At 44.3% G+C, this 14,523-nt stretch overlaps 2 protein-coding genes across 9 annotated transcripts in view; one reads left to right on the top strand and one right to left on the bottom strand.

The window, feature by feature from the left end:
- The window catches only part of fat1a (FAT atypical cadherin 1a), a 72,835-nt gene extending 66,271 nt beyond the window's left edge, over positions 1-6,564 (top strand). For 3 of the 8 annotated variants that reach the window (XM_077013734.1, XM_077013725.1, XM_077013706.1), the window contains exons 25-29: positions 1-113; positions 833-970; positions 3,083-3,142; positions 3,843-3,878; positions 4,889-6,564. The exon at positions 1-113 is cut by the window's left edge and continues 561 nt beyond it. In XM_077013734.1, coding sequence (XP_076869849.1) covers positions 1-113; positions 833-970; positions 3,083-3,142; positions 3,843-3,878; positions 4,889-5,586 — 1,045 coding nt within the window. In that variant the 3' untranslated portion in view covers positions 5,587-6,564. Of the gene's footprint in view, positions 114-832; positions 971-1,567; positions 1,633-3,082; positions 3,143-3,842; positions 3,879-4,888 lie in introns of all 8 variants that reach the window. The other 5 variants (XR_013132681.1, XM_077013714.1, XM_077013717.1 and 2 more) reach the window with 5 other exon arrangements.
- Positions 6,565-11,754: 5,190 nt separating this feature from the next.
- Positions 11,755-13,284, bottom strand: LOC143493338 (uncharacterized). The gene has a single exon (XM_076992072.1). It carries the CDS (start codon positions 13,282-13,284, stop codon positions 11,755-11,757), a length of 1,530 nt encoding a protein of 509 aa, XP_076848187.1.
- Positions 13,285-14,523: the final 1,239 nt, after the last annotated feature.

Consider the following 14,523-nt stretch of genomic DNA (forward strand, 5'->3'; position numbering starts at 1 on the left):
CAAGGGCGTGGCCGTCTGCAGCGTGGCGCCCAACCTGCCCCCGCCCCCGCCCTCCAACTCCGTGTCCGACAGCGACTCCATCCAGAAGCCTAGCTGGGACTACGACTACGACGGTACGGCTAGGGGTGCCGCGGAGGGGGGCGGGGCTGTGAGACCAAGTGGGCGGGACTTCACCAAACACCTACTCAAGTTGCACACTTGTCTGATCTTGTCTGATCAAAAGGTGTAATTAACGTGAGCACAGAGACACTGATATGCTTCCATGTTCATTCTTCCTGGATATGGAGATGAATCTGATTCAAATGTGTAAATGATATCTAAAGGTCAACATTTTACAGCAGCTGTTAATGGATACGCTGCATACAGAAATGAACTAGTTGAGTGTTTGAGAACAAAAAGAACCAAGGGTAGTGCTTAATATAATTATGGAGTTTTCACTCATAATTACAGAAATCCCGTTTTTCCTTTTTTTAACACAGCTGAATATCAGATTGCTTGAATGTTCTGATATTTTTGCTGTGATACCCATCTGTGCTTGTGTTAATACATGTCACTCAGTCAGCACTCACGTGGGCCTGTGCTAATACATCTCACTGAGTCAACACTCATGTGTACATGTGTTCATACATCTCATGGAGTTAACGCTCACGTGTTAATAAATCTTGTGACTATGCTAATACACCTCACTTTAATTCAATACTCACGTGTGCCTGTGCTAATGCGTCTCACGCACTCGGGATGTTCGTATGTGCGCATGCTAATATATTTCATTCACTAAGCCTTGAAGCCTCGAAGGTCACACGTGACTAACGAATCTCTCTCTCTCTCGCAGCTAAAGTCGTAGACCTGGACCCATGCCTGGGCAAGAAGGCAGCAGATGACAACGCGTGCCAACCCTTCGCCACCAGGGGGAGCATGTCCGAGGTGCAGTCGCTCAGCTCTTTCCAGTCCGAGTCCTGCGACGACAACGGTACGTGCCCCAGTGCGTCAGCTCACGGCCCAATCAGAGTCCTTCTTTTCTGCTCCGGACACACGGAAAGCATGTGCAGTAGTTACACGGTGTATTCCAGACGCTCGAGTGTCATAATCTTGGATCACTTATGCTACCAGAACCTGTTACCTTAATCGTCATGACTTCTTTGAGAATTCTAGCAAGTCATGCAGATGGTAGACACAATTTTGAAATTCCCAAATGACTGACAACATCTGCATATTCGAGGGCATCTTTATACATTAAAATATAAACGTTGGTAGGTGTATTAAATGAGGGTTTTGCACCTAATCTGTAGTATTTATTTGTAGCTGAAACCAGTATAAAACCAGTTGTTACCTGTTTCTGCCCTTGTGTGACGGTGATGAGATTGTTGGTGAGCTTTCACACTAATCCCCTGTCTCTCTCTCTCATGCTGTCTCTCTCTCTCTGTCTCTCTCTCTCATGCTGTCTCTCTCTCTGTCTCTCTCTCTCATGCTGTCTCTCTCTCTCTCTCTGTCTCTCTCTCTCTGGCTGTAATTGCGGGTTTGTGGACATGTTGTTTCTCTCTTTTTGCCTGCGGCGCTGGGACTCCAGCTCCCATTTGGATCAAATCGCACCAGAGACACCGAGCACGGTTTTAGCTAAGCGCCGCCCTGCTCGTAAGTCTGCACAGCCACCTGGAGAAGGAAGGCATCGGCCAATGAGATTCTCAATGCATAAAAAAAAGAAAAAAGTGCCCGTTTGCCCAATTCTGTCAGCCATTTTTCTCCTTCTTCTACTTTTGCCCATTGTTTGAAAGACACCACCAGTGCTCCCTGTTGCCACCTGCTGGCCAAAAGCTTGAAATGAGGACATGACTGACATAATCTTTTACATTTTTTATGTCTTTATGGCCTCTGCATCTCATTGCAACACTTATTCACTCACTTCTTTCTATTTGGTTTTTGTGTGTGTGTGTGTGTGTGTGTGTGTGTGTGTGTGTGTGTGTGTGTGTGTGTGTGTGCACATGATTGTGTGTGTGTGTGTGTGTGTGTGTGTGTGTGTGTGTGTCTTGTTAAAGCTACTAACAGGCTGTTCACCAACTCATCCGAGATCTCTCAATCTGCACTATCAGTTATGTTCACCTTTGACCTTCTGTAGTTTCTCCTTTTTTCCATTTCGACCCTGACCCCAGACGACCCTGTTTGGCACGTCAGTGTGTTGAAGGTCAAACCTGAACATCTGCCAGTCATCACTTCCGACATGCACTGGGCTCAGCTCTTGCACTGGGTGGCCACGCCTCCTGTCCGGTGTCCTGTGTGGCCACGCCTCCTGTCCTTCCATGCCCTCTTTTTTCTGTTTTTGCCTGGAGACCCCTGCTTCCCCTCCCCCACCCTGGGCCTGATCTTTCTTTTATCCTTGAGAACTCTCACGATCTTTCCTTCCATCCACGGGGCGCCAGCAGCAGGCGTCCCGGGCGTTTCCATGGTGTCGTTGCCGATATATGTGTGTTTGTGTGTGCGTCCTGCCCTCCATCAGCACGAAACAATTGGCCCACACATCCACCCACCACACCTCCACCCACCTCCGCGTTACACCCAGCAAGGGCCTGGGCCCCAGAGGCCTGCAGCACTGACCCACTCTGGAAGGCAGGGGGCGCTGTGCTACGCAGTGCTGTTATCTCAGGAGTGTTTCAGGGGAAGACGGGAGTCCCTGCTCTGTCTCTGTGTCTCCCCAAATCAGTCCATCCATGTCCATCCACTTCCACAGACAGGTGTCCATAGCAACAGTAACACAGGAGACTCCTAAGGGCCACGCTTGGGGGGACTGCTTTTCCCAGAAGCCCTTGCAGCACAGTTGTCATCATCACAAGGTTCTCTACGCTGCTCTGAACATTCATGATGACACCAGACTGTATTTGGGAGACGGACGTCCTTTTTGCTATGTCTCTGATGCTCACTCCATAACATCAGCGCAGTGTACAAACCACACCCCCTAGTGGCAAACCACACCCCCTAGTGGCTTCCAGACCCTCCCTCCTCCACCTTTATTCCACTTTGACCTCATTAGGTGTTCCTCTCACTAACGTCACCTCTCTCTCACCCCCACCTCATGCTCCCTTCCCCATAGCCTCCATGGTGACAGTCGTCCACCTGGTCAGTGTGGGGGCTGGCTCGGTGGAGACAGAAGGTACCGTGTTCGCCTGTACGCCTACCTGCTGCCTGTCCTCATCTGTTTGTTGGTGGTCCGTTTGTAAATGTTGGGGGGGGTGAACGTCCCATGGATGCCTTGTCTTTAGCCAGCCACGTCTCATAAAACCATAAAAATCTGTAAAAATGTGCTAAAATACATATAGTATTTTTGCTATTGGCATATTGGAAATGGTGATGTCATAGTGAGTCACATCAGAAATGGTGATGTCATATTCAGCAGCACATCAGAAGTGGTGATGTCATAGTCAGCAGCACATAAGAAGTAGTGATGTCATATTCAGCAGCACATCAGAAGTGGTGATGTCATAGTCAGTTGCACATCCTTTTAAATTCCGCAGACGTCCTCTATTGGCAGCTCTAATTTGAATCCCGTGGTTAATTTGAGTGGAGAAATCAAAGCATGCTCGTGCCCTGGTTAAGGGCTCTGATGTCACCACGGCAGCCGCCCCGTGACCCCACGATCCCCTTCACCCCAGTCATGCCCGTCACTCCGGACCCGCGCTAGACGGCGTGTCTGTTTAAACACTGGGCATGGGCGCGTTCTTGTCGTCCCTCTTTCTCGCCCCTTCTCTCTCCCTCTCTCCCTAGCTCTTCCCGTCTAACTCTCACTGTCCCTGTGCAGTCTTGGTATCTGACATTTTCTCTCTCATTTCTCTGCTGGTTGCTTTCATGTAAAGAGTCGTCCCTGCCTCACGAGCTCAAGAACCCGAGAGGTGAATCTCATTTCTCTGTTTGCCTGAAGCCCTGTCTACCCTCTCATGGTATTAACTACTTCCTGCATGCGAGCAGCGCTGTGACAAATAATACAAACACCTCCCCCTAGTGGTCATGTAGTGTGTAGGTATTTTAAGCAAATAATCTGTATCCTTAAAATAATATTCCTGTAAACAATTATTCCTGTTAATGTAAATAATTAGTGTTACAATAATGAAGCCCAGTGCTTTGCATTGTTTGCTTTATAAATATTCCCCTGTGATGTTGTGCCAACAATAGTGAAACTTACTTTGTTACTGATTTAAAATATATAAAACATTTTTTGTCACAGCTCTCAAAAACAATGGTGTCATGCATCCCACCTGAAATATCTACAGCAAGTCCTCTTACCCCTCAGTAGCTGTACCTGTGTCAGAATCACAACTCTGAATTTATCTGAATGTCCTGTATAAGGTTTATACACAGCTATAATAATACAGAGTGCTTTTATAGAACAGATTTGTTGAAAATGAAGCCCGGACTGTTTCTACTCACTCATGGGTGCTGATGGGGAATCTTTAATAGATTAATCAGATTCTGTTTGCTATGTTTCTCTGTGATGTGTTTTTGCTTGGTGTGTTTTTGTTGTAACACAGTGATGCTCGGTGTTGTTGCTGTAATGGTGTGTTTTTGTTGTAACACAGTGATTCTTGGTGGTGTTGCTGTAATGGTGTGTTTTTGTTATAACAGTGATTCTCCGCGGTGTTACTGTAATGGTGTGACGTGAATGTTGCATGCTGCTGTTTGAAGCGCTAACGATGTTTCAGTGAAGTTGGCGTTTTGTAAAATGTTGGGTGTGAGTTCAGCTTCAGTTCAAATACACAGAAATATTTTTATTTTTCAGTTTGAGCTGAAAATGAATTCCACACCAAAATATCAGTAACTGTGTCTAATACAAAAACATGTTACCTATTCCTTACAAAAAGATTGTTTTTGTGTTATGACTGACATCTCTTGTATGGTCCTGTAGGGTATCACTGGGACACGTCTGATTGGATGCCAAGCGATCAGCTTCCTGGAATCCAGGAGTTCCCTCAATACGAGGTGGTGGAGACCCCGCCCACACTGTACAATGACCCCGCCCTGCTGGACACGGACTACTACACGGGCGGGTACGACATCGAGAGCGATTTCCCTCCTCCGCCTGACGACTTCCCCACCCACGACGAAATGCCCCCGCCCCCTCCCATGCCAGAACCCAGCGATCGCTACGACACCTTCCGTGCCCTCGGCCACGCCCCTTCTAGCCCCGGGGGGGTGCGGCAGCGCCCGCCCCTTCCCCAGCTCTACGCCCTCAACCATTACCTCCCTCAGCACCACTACCCGTCTGACGCCGAGTCCCAGAGCAACCCCACCAACACCCTGGCGTCCTCCGCCACCAGCTCGCCGGACGGGCCCCGGCGGCGCGGCTGCGGCCGAAGGTTCGACGTCCCGACGGTCGCGGACGACGCGACGTTGTCGCTGTGCACGTCCACGGCATCCTGCTCGGACATGTCGGCGTGCTACGAGGAGTCGGAGGCGCTCATGAGCGACTACGAGAGTGGAGGGGACGAGGAGGAGGCGGAGGGCGGGGGCGGGGCTGGGGGCGGGGGCGGGGCACGGTTCCAGCGGCTGCTCGCACCACCCAGCACACCACCACAGCAGCAACAACAGCATACTGAAGTCTGAACACTGGATCCGATAGGGAACGAATAGAAGTGCCTGAAAATTAAACCTTATGCAGGAGACTCTTGTTCTCAAGCAGAGCATATCACACACACACACACACAAAAAAAAAGCTGTACGGGAGATATCACATACAATACGCAGATACACACACTCTGACACACAAGCAAAGCTCCTCCTCCCTGGCTCTTGAGGAGTTTGATGGAACATTTGGACAGAGCAGTTCATTCCACTACGAGTTTTGAATCCGAGGGCATATACATTGTGTGAATTTGCTGTACCTGTCATTATACACACAGTGTCATGTTGACGTATAATTCACACCTTCATTTTCCAAATGGAAAAGAGCAACATTTCAAAGCGTTATCTGTTTGTATTTGTATAGGTAAATCCATGTGTTGTTTTGTTTTTTTGTTTTTTTTGACAAATCCTCCTCCCTCTTTAATGTAAATGGAAAATGTACAGCTTTGATTTCAAAAGTTTAATAGGTTTGTTTTGTAGATATTTTATGACTTTTATTTTCCAAAAAAAAGAAAAAAAATGCACAAAACTGTAACAGCGTGTCATTCGCAGCCTTACTGTGTTTTCATTCTCAAACAAAAAAAGGCGGGAAAAAAATGTACAAGATGTACGAGTCGTACGAAAAAAAACAACACGTGTGCCCACCTGCACACGTGACCCCTCGGCCGCCACGTTTCCTTCCTGTCAGGCGTCTGCGTATAATTGTGACGTTCCTCTACGTTGTTTCCGTTTCTCCGTCGTAAACTGCAACTTTGGAACCTCGTTGTATTTTTCACCATGGAAACGGGACCCAGTTTATTTATATGGCATGAGGAAGCGCAGATGTGAGGCGTTTCCATGGCCACGCTCCTGTGCGAGTGATGCTCTGGTCTTGTTTATGGCTTTTGTTTTAGTTTTATTTTTTAATACTGCCACTAGCTTAACTGCTTTACTACTGGCAATAAATTATTCTTAAAAATACAGACATTGTCGTGTTTGTGGTGATGTTGTGAGTTTGTCATTGAAAACTGTACCAAGGATGATGATACTATGGACACAGGCATATTACTATGGAGAATTTGGACCATGCAGACTTTTACTGATTAGCACAATGGTTACTGATTGTGATATTTGTTGAATATAAGCTTGCAACTTACAAGGCTACCTTCGTGCTCAGATCTGGATGTACTGTACACAAGTTTGTTATAGTATATATAGTACCTATATTTCACTGACATTCAGAAGCATCTTAGTAAATCTAAAAAGCTCAAGATATTTTTGGCTATGACATGGAAACATTTTTAGTTTCTCAACAAGACAAACGGCAACAGCAAATCTGAAATCTCTGGAGGATCTGTAGAACCTGAGAGCTCCTTGTGTCTTAACGCTGCGAAGAACCCTTTGCTTCCTAGCACCTTGCTGTAACGGGTGAGGGTCTGAGGATGTAGTCTCATGCAAAACACAGGTTTATTATACAGCGGCTACCAAAGTAGCACAAAGCAACACAAGCAACAAGTAGCACTACTGACAACGACACACTTCGGACAAAGATGAGCACTGGACAAGACTAACACTCTACTAAACACGTAACAAGCACCACGTGTGGCACATTAGACTAACAAGACATGTGAACACACCCACAAGAAGTACATATTTAGACATGGACTACACCTTCACATGCCTGAAGGGAGGGGTCTGGGCTGTATTGTGACACTAACTTATGAGCTAATAATGCTGCAGTGTTCCAAAGTATTGCATCATCAAAGTAATAATAAGTATTAAACATAATTACGGTAACCTTAATCATCCTGTCATCACAAGCACCCCACATTACGAGCCAGCCAGCTAGAAAGGTAATCTACGAACTTTGAAATTCTCTGATAAAGCCAGTTGCCATAAGCATTCTTGAATATAATGCACCCATATAACTATTTACCTAATGAGGAGATTAATGAGGGCAAAATAATTAGTCCTCGGGTACGTTAACAGGGCTTTCTAGACTGGTGTAATGTTTGGTGCGGGACATCATGCGATACTGGACTGCTTCACTTGTATACGGTAGATCTGAAGACCAGGATTTAGAAGCAAATGGCTTCAGATGTTTGTAAGGTTCTTCTTTATAGAGACCCACGTTCACCTTCTTGTGATAACCCCTGGTGCTCCATGTTGTGTAGGTTCACCCCGTGCTGACATCACAGCTCTGACCCTCTGAGGGTATCTATCCACTGGAATTGTGGTAAGTGGTAAGCACCTATCAGAGTGGTCAAGGAAGGATGACCAGTAGATAGACAACAGTGTCACTGAGCAGACTGGGTTAATGGGAGGGGCGGAGCTTGAAGATACAGGAACTCTAACCGAATGTTTCAGACAGAGCCTAGTTGAAAAACTATTTGAAACAGATAAACCTGTAGGAAAATTGCTTTTTATCAGAGGTTATTGGAGTTGGATGATCCAGTCAGGGGTTGAATCTTACGTCGAATCTTATGCAATTTTTAAAAGGGTTTCCAAACAGAAGCAATTTGGTAATCTACATCTAGATCAGATATTATGCAGAGGTCAGGGCCATGTCCTACAGACAGAATGATCTCACTAGGGGACAACTGTCACGGTAGGCCAACCCAGATCCTCTGGGGAGACGCCCCCACACAGCCACACCCCATAGCATATTGTGTCCCTAAATAAAAAATTAGTCATGGAAACATATAATTTTGCAGAGAACAGGTTTGTTTTAATGATGTCATTAAGATGTTTTTCATTATGATACACTGTTAGTCAGTGGATTGATATAGCTAGCATTATTCATTTTACATTGCAAGGTAGGGAAATGCTTGTGTAATCCTCTATTTTTTAAACATTACAAGTAATCAGTTGTAATCACAACTGATCACAAGTAATCAGTAAACATTCTGATCTCAGGCCAGCTGCTTGAACTTAAGTGCGGATTAAAACCTAGAGAAAAGATTCGAAACGTACCGAAACTGCGTAACGTAACGTAACGTCACGTGACTTTCCCGTTTCGACACGGACTTTGTTTCGGAACACCGTGATTCAAATGAATCGATTCAGATCGATTCCGCGTTTCGAGTTTGACATCACTATTGAACACATTTATACTGCTGTTAGTGAACCCTGGTAGTTATGATCTACGTCTAAAGATGATTTCAAAACCCAAGTTACACTAGACGTAATTAATCTGCTGTTATTCATCATAAACACTGGACAAACATATTCTACTTTTCCTGATGACCAGAAAATAACCGAAACCCAGGATATGAATTTCACCACTTAAGAATTAACAATAAACATGCCAGTTCCTGTATAAGGTCCGCATGAAGACTTCATTCAAATCTGATGGATATAATGCTACAATGTTTCAGCTCGTAAAAATGTTTAATAATTGACTATGTAGTACGTTTTGCGAAATTGTCTCAATATATTTATTCACATAAAAAGCAAAGCTTTTCGTCTGCTCTCTAGTTGGGGTCTTACTGCATCCACTGGTTTTGTGGGGCAGTAATTCCATGCAAATCTCAGAAATTAAAATTTGGTGGACTGTGATGAGAGACGTCGTAAAAGTATTCATCCAACGTTGATCCTAGTTGTAGCATTTTCTTGGGCTTGACTCGTCCACAGTAGCCCCACCCACCATCCTCCCTGTTGCACCAATAGTAGGTCTTCCCATACTTCCCACAGGGGTGGTCTTTCCGACAGGCCTTTCCTTCAGAATCAATGTTCTTCAGTTGGGAGCAGTAGTCCCAGCCCGTGGTGGTGTAGCACCATAAGTAGGTCTCTCCACGGTTCTCACAGGCTCCGTCACACTTCAACCCATGGGTGGAGACATATTGGATTGTAGTTTCCTTCTTCATGTCGGACCCCCACACCCAACCAACCTGGCAGAGGAGAAGGATGAGGTATGCTAGGCTCAAGGACAGCGTCTGAGGACATCGCCCCATTTTGATGATTTCCTATGCATGGGGAGGAAGAAAGGAATAATCTCCTTTAATATGTAGTGGACATAATGCACAAAAAGTAACACAGACTACCCGGTAGATATTTATTGACCAACCTAAACCTAATACAAAATCTGTAACCTGAGGTTAATCTGGAATTGTGTGTGATCTGATGACCTAATTTAGTGGTTTGTGTGATCTGACGATCTAGTTTTGCGGTTCGTAAACAGCACAGCAAGTGCTGGATAGCCCTCTATTACTGATTTGTTCACCTGGTCCTCCCCCCTGACCCCGAGTGATTCTTACTGATCCTGCAGGAGAATGGCTCCCCCTAGTGGCGAAACTCCCTTATTGGCTGTTGTTTGTTAGATCACCAGGCTGTGTTCAATGTGCTGTGCTGTGCACGTGTTTGTGTAATAGTACATCTCCATCTGTTTTTTCATGCCCCTCGGTTTCGTAGTGTTTTCCATTTTTCGGTTATTTAGTTTTAAGTCTTTTCAACAAAAGGAAAAAAAAATACTGTTTACTTTTAATAGTGTCTCCAAAACATTTTCTTACCAATCCATAAAATACATTTACACCATTGCTAACCACTTTTAAAGAATCACCAGCCATCTCCTCTACAGTTGTCTAACCCCTTAAATATTACATTTGTTGCTGTACTTTGAAGTCAGCAGAGTAACTGTACTGTCCTGAACCCTGTATATGTTGTCAGCCTATGTATACTGTACATTGTGTTTTTTATGATCTGACTAAGTTTTCTGGATAATCGTACTACATAGCACATCGATACAGTAAATGCACTTGTAAATATGATTTAATATGCAGATATCACTTGAATAGAGGTCATGACAAGATACCATAATTTAGCGAGGATCTGAATGCGTAAATCTGACAGGATAATGGCTGGTCCCATGTACTGAGGCTATAGAACAGATTAACTAATACACTGGCGGTTCAGTATATCTGTATAAACTGTCCATTAGAGGAAATAAAGTTTTGCTGTATTCAATTGATAATATAATTGTATACAACAGCTACAGGTGCTGCAGTTGTACTTACAGAACTGGAATCTGCTGTGTGAAATTTCACGATTGTCATATGAATCAGTGGAGGAATCGTATGGGTTTTTATTGGACTGGTTTATTAAGAGTGGTGTGCATTAATGACCAAACTCCACCGTTTATTGGCAACTGGTTCTTCTGTTTGTCTTTGTGTGTTTGTCAGGAGTTAATGTTTAATACCAACCCCATACAGATGGTCATACGGTTCAAACATGAAGTGATGAACGCAGGTAAACAGGCTTCTCTTCCCGTAATGTAACAGAACATTAAGAAGGATCCACCCTTCACCCCTATTGGATGTGTCTGGCCCATTAAGATTCAAGTGTCCTGATTTTGATCGTTTATGCTAATTTGCCAATTGTGAATTTCACCCAATCAGAATTTGTCCTCCGCTTAACCCATCCATGCAGTGAGAACACACCAGAGGTGGAAAGAGTACTGAAAAATTGTAATTGAGTAAAAGTATCATTACTTTGCCTAAAATCTACTCAGAGTAAAAGTAAAATTACCCATCTCAAAATTTACTCGAGTAAAAGTACTTAATTACTTCATTTAAAATGTAATTTGAGTAAATGTTACTTAGTTACTTTAAGTTATTTGATGCATGGATGAATCATGAACCAAATTCAGCACAAGTTGTTTTAATCAATTTCAAAGTGTATTTAAGTGCACATCCACACTTGCAAAAAGATCAGCTGGGCTCAGGAACATACTTCCTCACAGCACAAGGACAGTCACAACCTGTACCATAAAGTGCAAACTATTTTGAGTCCTATTGTCCAACGGACAACACTATGATAAGAATAAAGAAATTTAAATTACAAATTATTCAAAAACCTAAATGCACACAAAATTAAGTGCCCACAGGATGCCACAAATCAAACTAAAATGCAACAGGATTACAAATTACTCATAAAAAGTACTCAATTACAGTAATGTGAGTAAATGTAATTAGTTACTTTCCACCCCTGGAACATACACACATACATACATACATACACAGCTTTCTAAGGCTTTCTGATTTATTGGTTATCATAAAATCCATTAAAGAACAGGAAAAATAAGAGGTCTGTATCTAAATGCAGTAAATTTCATTGCAATTTATGTTTCATTACAATTTATGTTTTTGCTTATTTTACTCCATTTGATACTTTGAACTATTCGTCCTCCCACGGAATGGTTGAAGCTAGTGCAGTGGGAGGAAACCAGCCGAGAAGATAGTGAGACGGAACGTTATCTCTGGAGAACACGAAGCGAGCTTGAACCCCAGGACCAATGCTCATAGACGACTGATACTCGTAGACGATGTTGGCGTTGTCTTCATCGCCAGCCCTCTCGAATCTGGACACCCATTGAAAGTGCTTATAATTGTCGTCGCGATCTTGCTTACTGGAGTAGAAGCCGACCCATGAGTTCTGGAATTCACCCCGCCAACCTGTGAAGGACTTTCTAATGTACAGGCGAGCGCAGGCGTAGCCGTCTGTGGTGTAAAGCTGGAGACTGGCGCTGTAGCCACTGATTTTGGTAGGAACCACCCTATTGGCTGCATCAAACTGTGGTCCTCTCCATATTACTGAGTAGCGAATGCCAAAGAAACCGTACTCTGTGGATAGACCGTAGGAGATTAGACGCGGGTGGAGTCCGTGGTTTAGCGCTGCAATAGTGTTTTCGGATCCCGATGTTCTGCCTTTAAGGTCTTCAAAGGTCAGAAGGCTCAAAGATGTGTCACTTGTGAAGAGGACAAGAGTAGGTTTCATGTCTATAATGTTTTTTGGAATGCCACTCCATGTTAATCTTGCATAACCATTCGGTGAAGATTTCACTTCTATCTTTACTGTGTTTTTACCTTCGCACAGTGTATGAGGATTGTCTTGGTCTGTTTCATTTGTTGAGCAGGACCAGGTCTTCTGATGGACAGAATACCTGTGATCAATGTCATATCCTGCTACACTCAGCAGCCACCTCACGCTTGGCTGCTCAAATATGGTCTGGAGACGTTTGTCAGCATTCGTCATGTGGTCCAAGAGTTTGTCTTGGCTGAGAGTAAGTCTAGGGTCGTCTGGATTTATCCCAGTGGATTTCACACTGCCAAGTGTGTACAGTTCTAAAATGTGAATGGTATCCAGTGGTTTTTCCAGAGCTTGAACCTGCCTCAGGAGTTTAGGGCTGATCTCATAGGTTTTGTCTGGATCACAGACACTTCTATTCTCTGCTTGTGAGATGAACACTTTTTCTGCCACCAGTGGACTGTCCCTGTGCACCTGGACTACAATCCGGTCCAAGTCTCTGTTGGGATCCTCGGGAGCGTTGTAGAAGTCCTGCGTCACGTATGGAGGCAGCTGTGTTCGGGTCGATTCTGAGGAGAGGCTGCCCACAGAGTAATACACTCTATCCAGACCCCCATTCCATTGTGGAAAGACCTGCATCTTTTCATTATTGCGGACGTTTGCATAGCGCCGGAAGCCAAAGTCCAGCCTGGCGGGATCAAACTGAAGCAGGATCCCTCCTGACGAAGTTATCGAGACGTGATCTGCCAGCCAGTGCAGCAACAGCAGACCATGGCGTGGATAGTTGTGGCCAAACTCGACGGTTTTCAGCTCCTCAATGTTATGTATGGTCTTGTTGACGAATGCACTGGCTGACAGCACAGACACAGACAGGCAACAGAGAAGCGTCCCCCACTCCATAAGGAAAGCTGCAGAAAAAACGATTAGTACTTATTGTGTAATTGAATTAATTAACAGATGAATTCTGTAATGTCATGTCCACTCAAGAATATGAATAATATATGTCTTCAGCATAATTTTGACATGTATTTCAAAAGTTAGTATGGCTAAACAGTACATGAAGACAGATTTAGTATTATGACTTTGGTCAGTTTTAGAGATTAACACATTAGTGTAAACATGTGCTTACCTGATCTGTGTGTGGTGAAACATTCACTAAGTCCATGGACAGTGCTGTTTGCTTTTAAATGCTGCTTTTTGTTTATTGTCCTGTATGACCTAACTCTACACCCACTCCCTGAAGATGGGGGGGGGGGTAAATATTTACCCTATAGTTTTACCTCCTGACTGCTGCTACATCACAGATCTTTCTAATGTAAAACAGTCAATTCTATAGTCCTTTCTGATGAAGGTTTTAGAGTTGGACCAGAGTGAAATTGTTGCAAGTTGCGTACTGAGTCACGCTGTCTACATTCTGAACAGGGCTGCCCTCACTTTAGCCTAAATTCCAGCACTTTTCAAACCTGGAACACAATGCAACATTAATTTGTCAGGTAAATGTTCCTTCCCCTGTTTTTGAGGGGTGTTTCTTTATACTACCACATATCGTTTCGGACAACACTGCAAAGAAATGACGCGGCAAGTATAAACGCCTCCGCCGTTCGCGCAGGTTTGCACGAGGTGGGAGGAGTCACGCGCTACAGTCACTTGCCAAAGTATAATCCATATTGATAATAAATAATCCAGCCTTGACGCGGGGATTACGTCACATGCAGCACCGTGCGGCCGTAGTGCCAGTAAATTTAAATTTTAATGGTCCAATGAAGGTAGTTTAAAAACTAGGACATTTCCTCACTTTAAAAAAAAACGTGAAATACGGACATGTCCACGGCTTCGGCTTTTTCGGCGGGGTCTTTATACGTCTTGTCGTGTTTTGTCTGGAAATGCTTCTTAATGCTGGAAGTTCGGCACGCAATGTTGTCAATCAATCAATCAAAGTTTATTTGTATAGCGCTTTTAACAACTCAAGTTGTCGCAAAGCAGCTTTACAGGGTTTACAAGGTTAACAATACTATGGGTCCAGAACCCTAATGAGCAAGCCAAAGGCGACAGTGGCGAGGAAAAACTCCCTATGATGGTGGGAAATAGGAAGAAACCTCGGGAGAACCAAGACTCAAAAGGGAACCCATCCTCCATTGG

This window comes from Brachyhypopomus gauderio, chromosome 1 (assembly GCF_052324685.1).
Source record: "Brachyhypopomus gauderio isolate BG-103 chromosome 1, BGAUD_0.2, whole genome shotgun sequence".
Taxonomy (NCBI): Eukaryota; Metazoa; Chordata; class Actinopteri; order Gymnotiformes; family Hypopomidae; genus Brachyhypopomus; species Brachyhypopomus gauderio.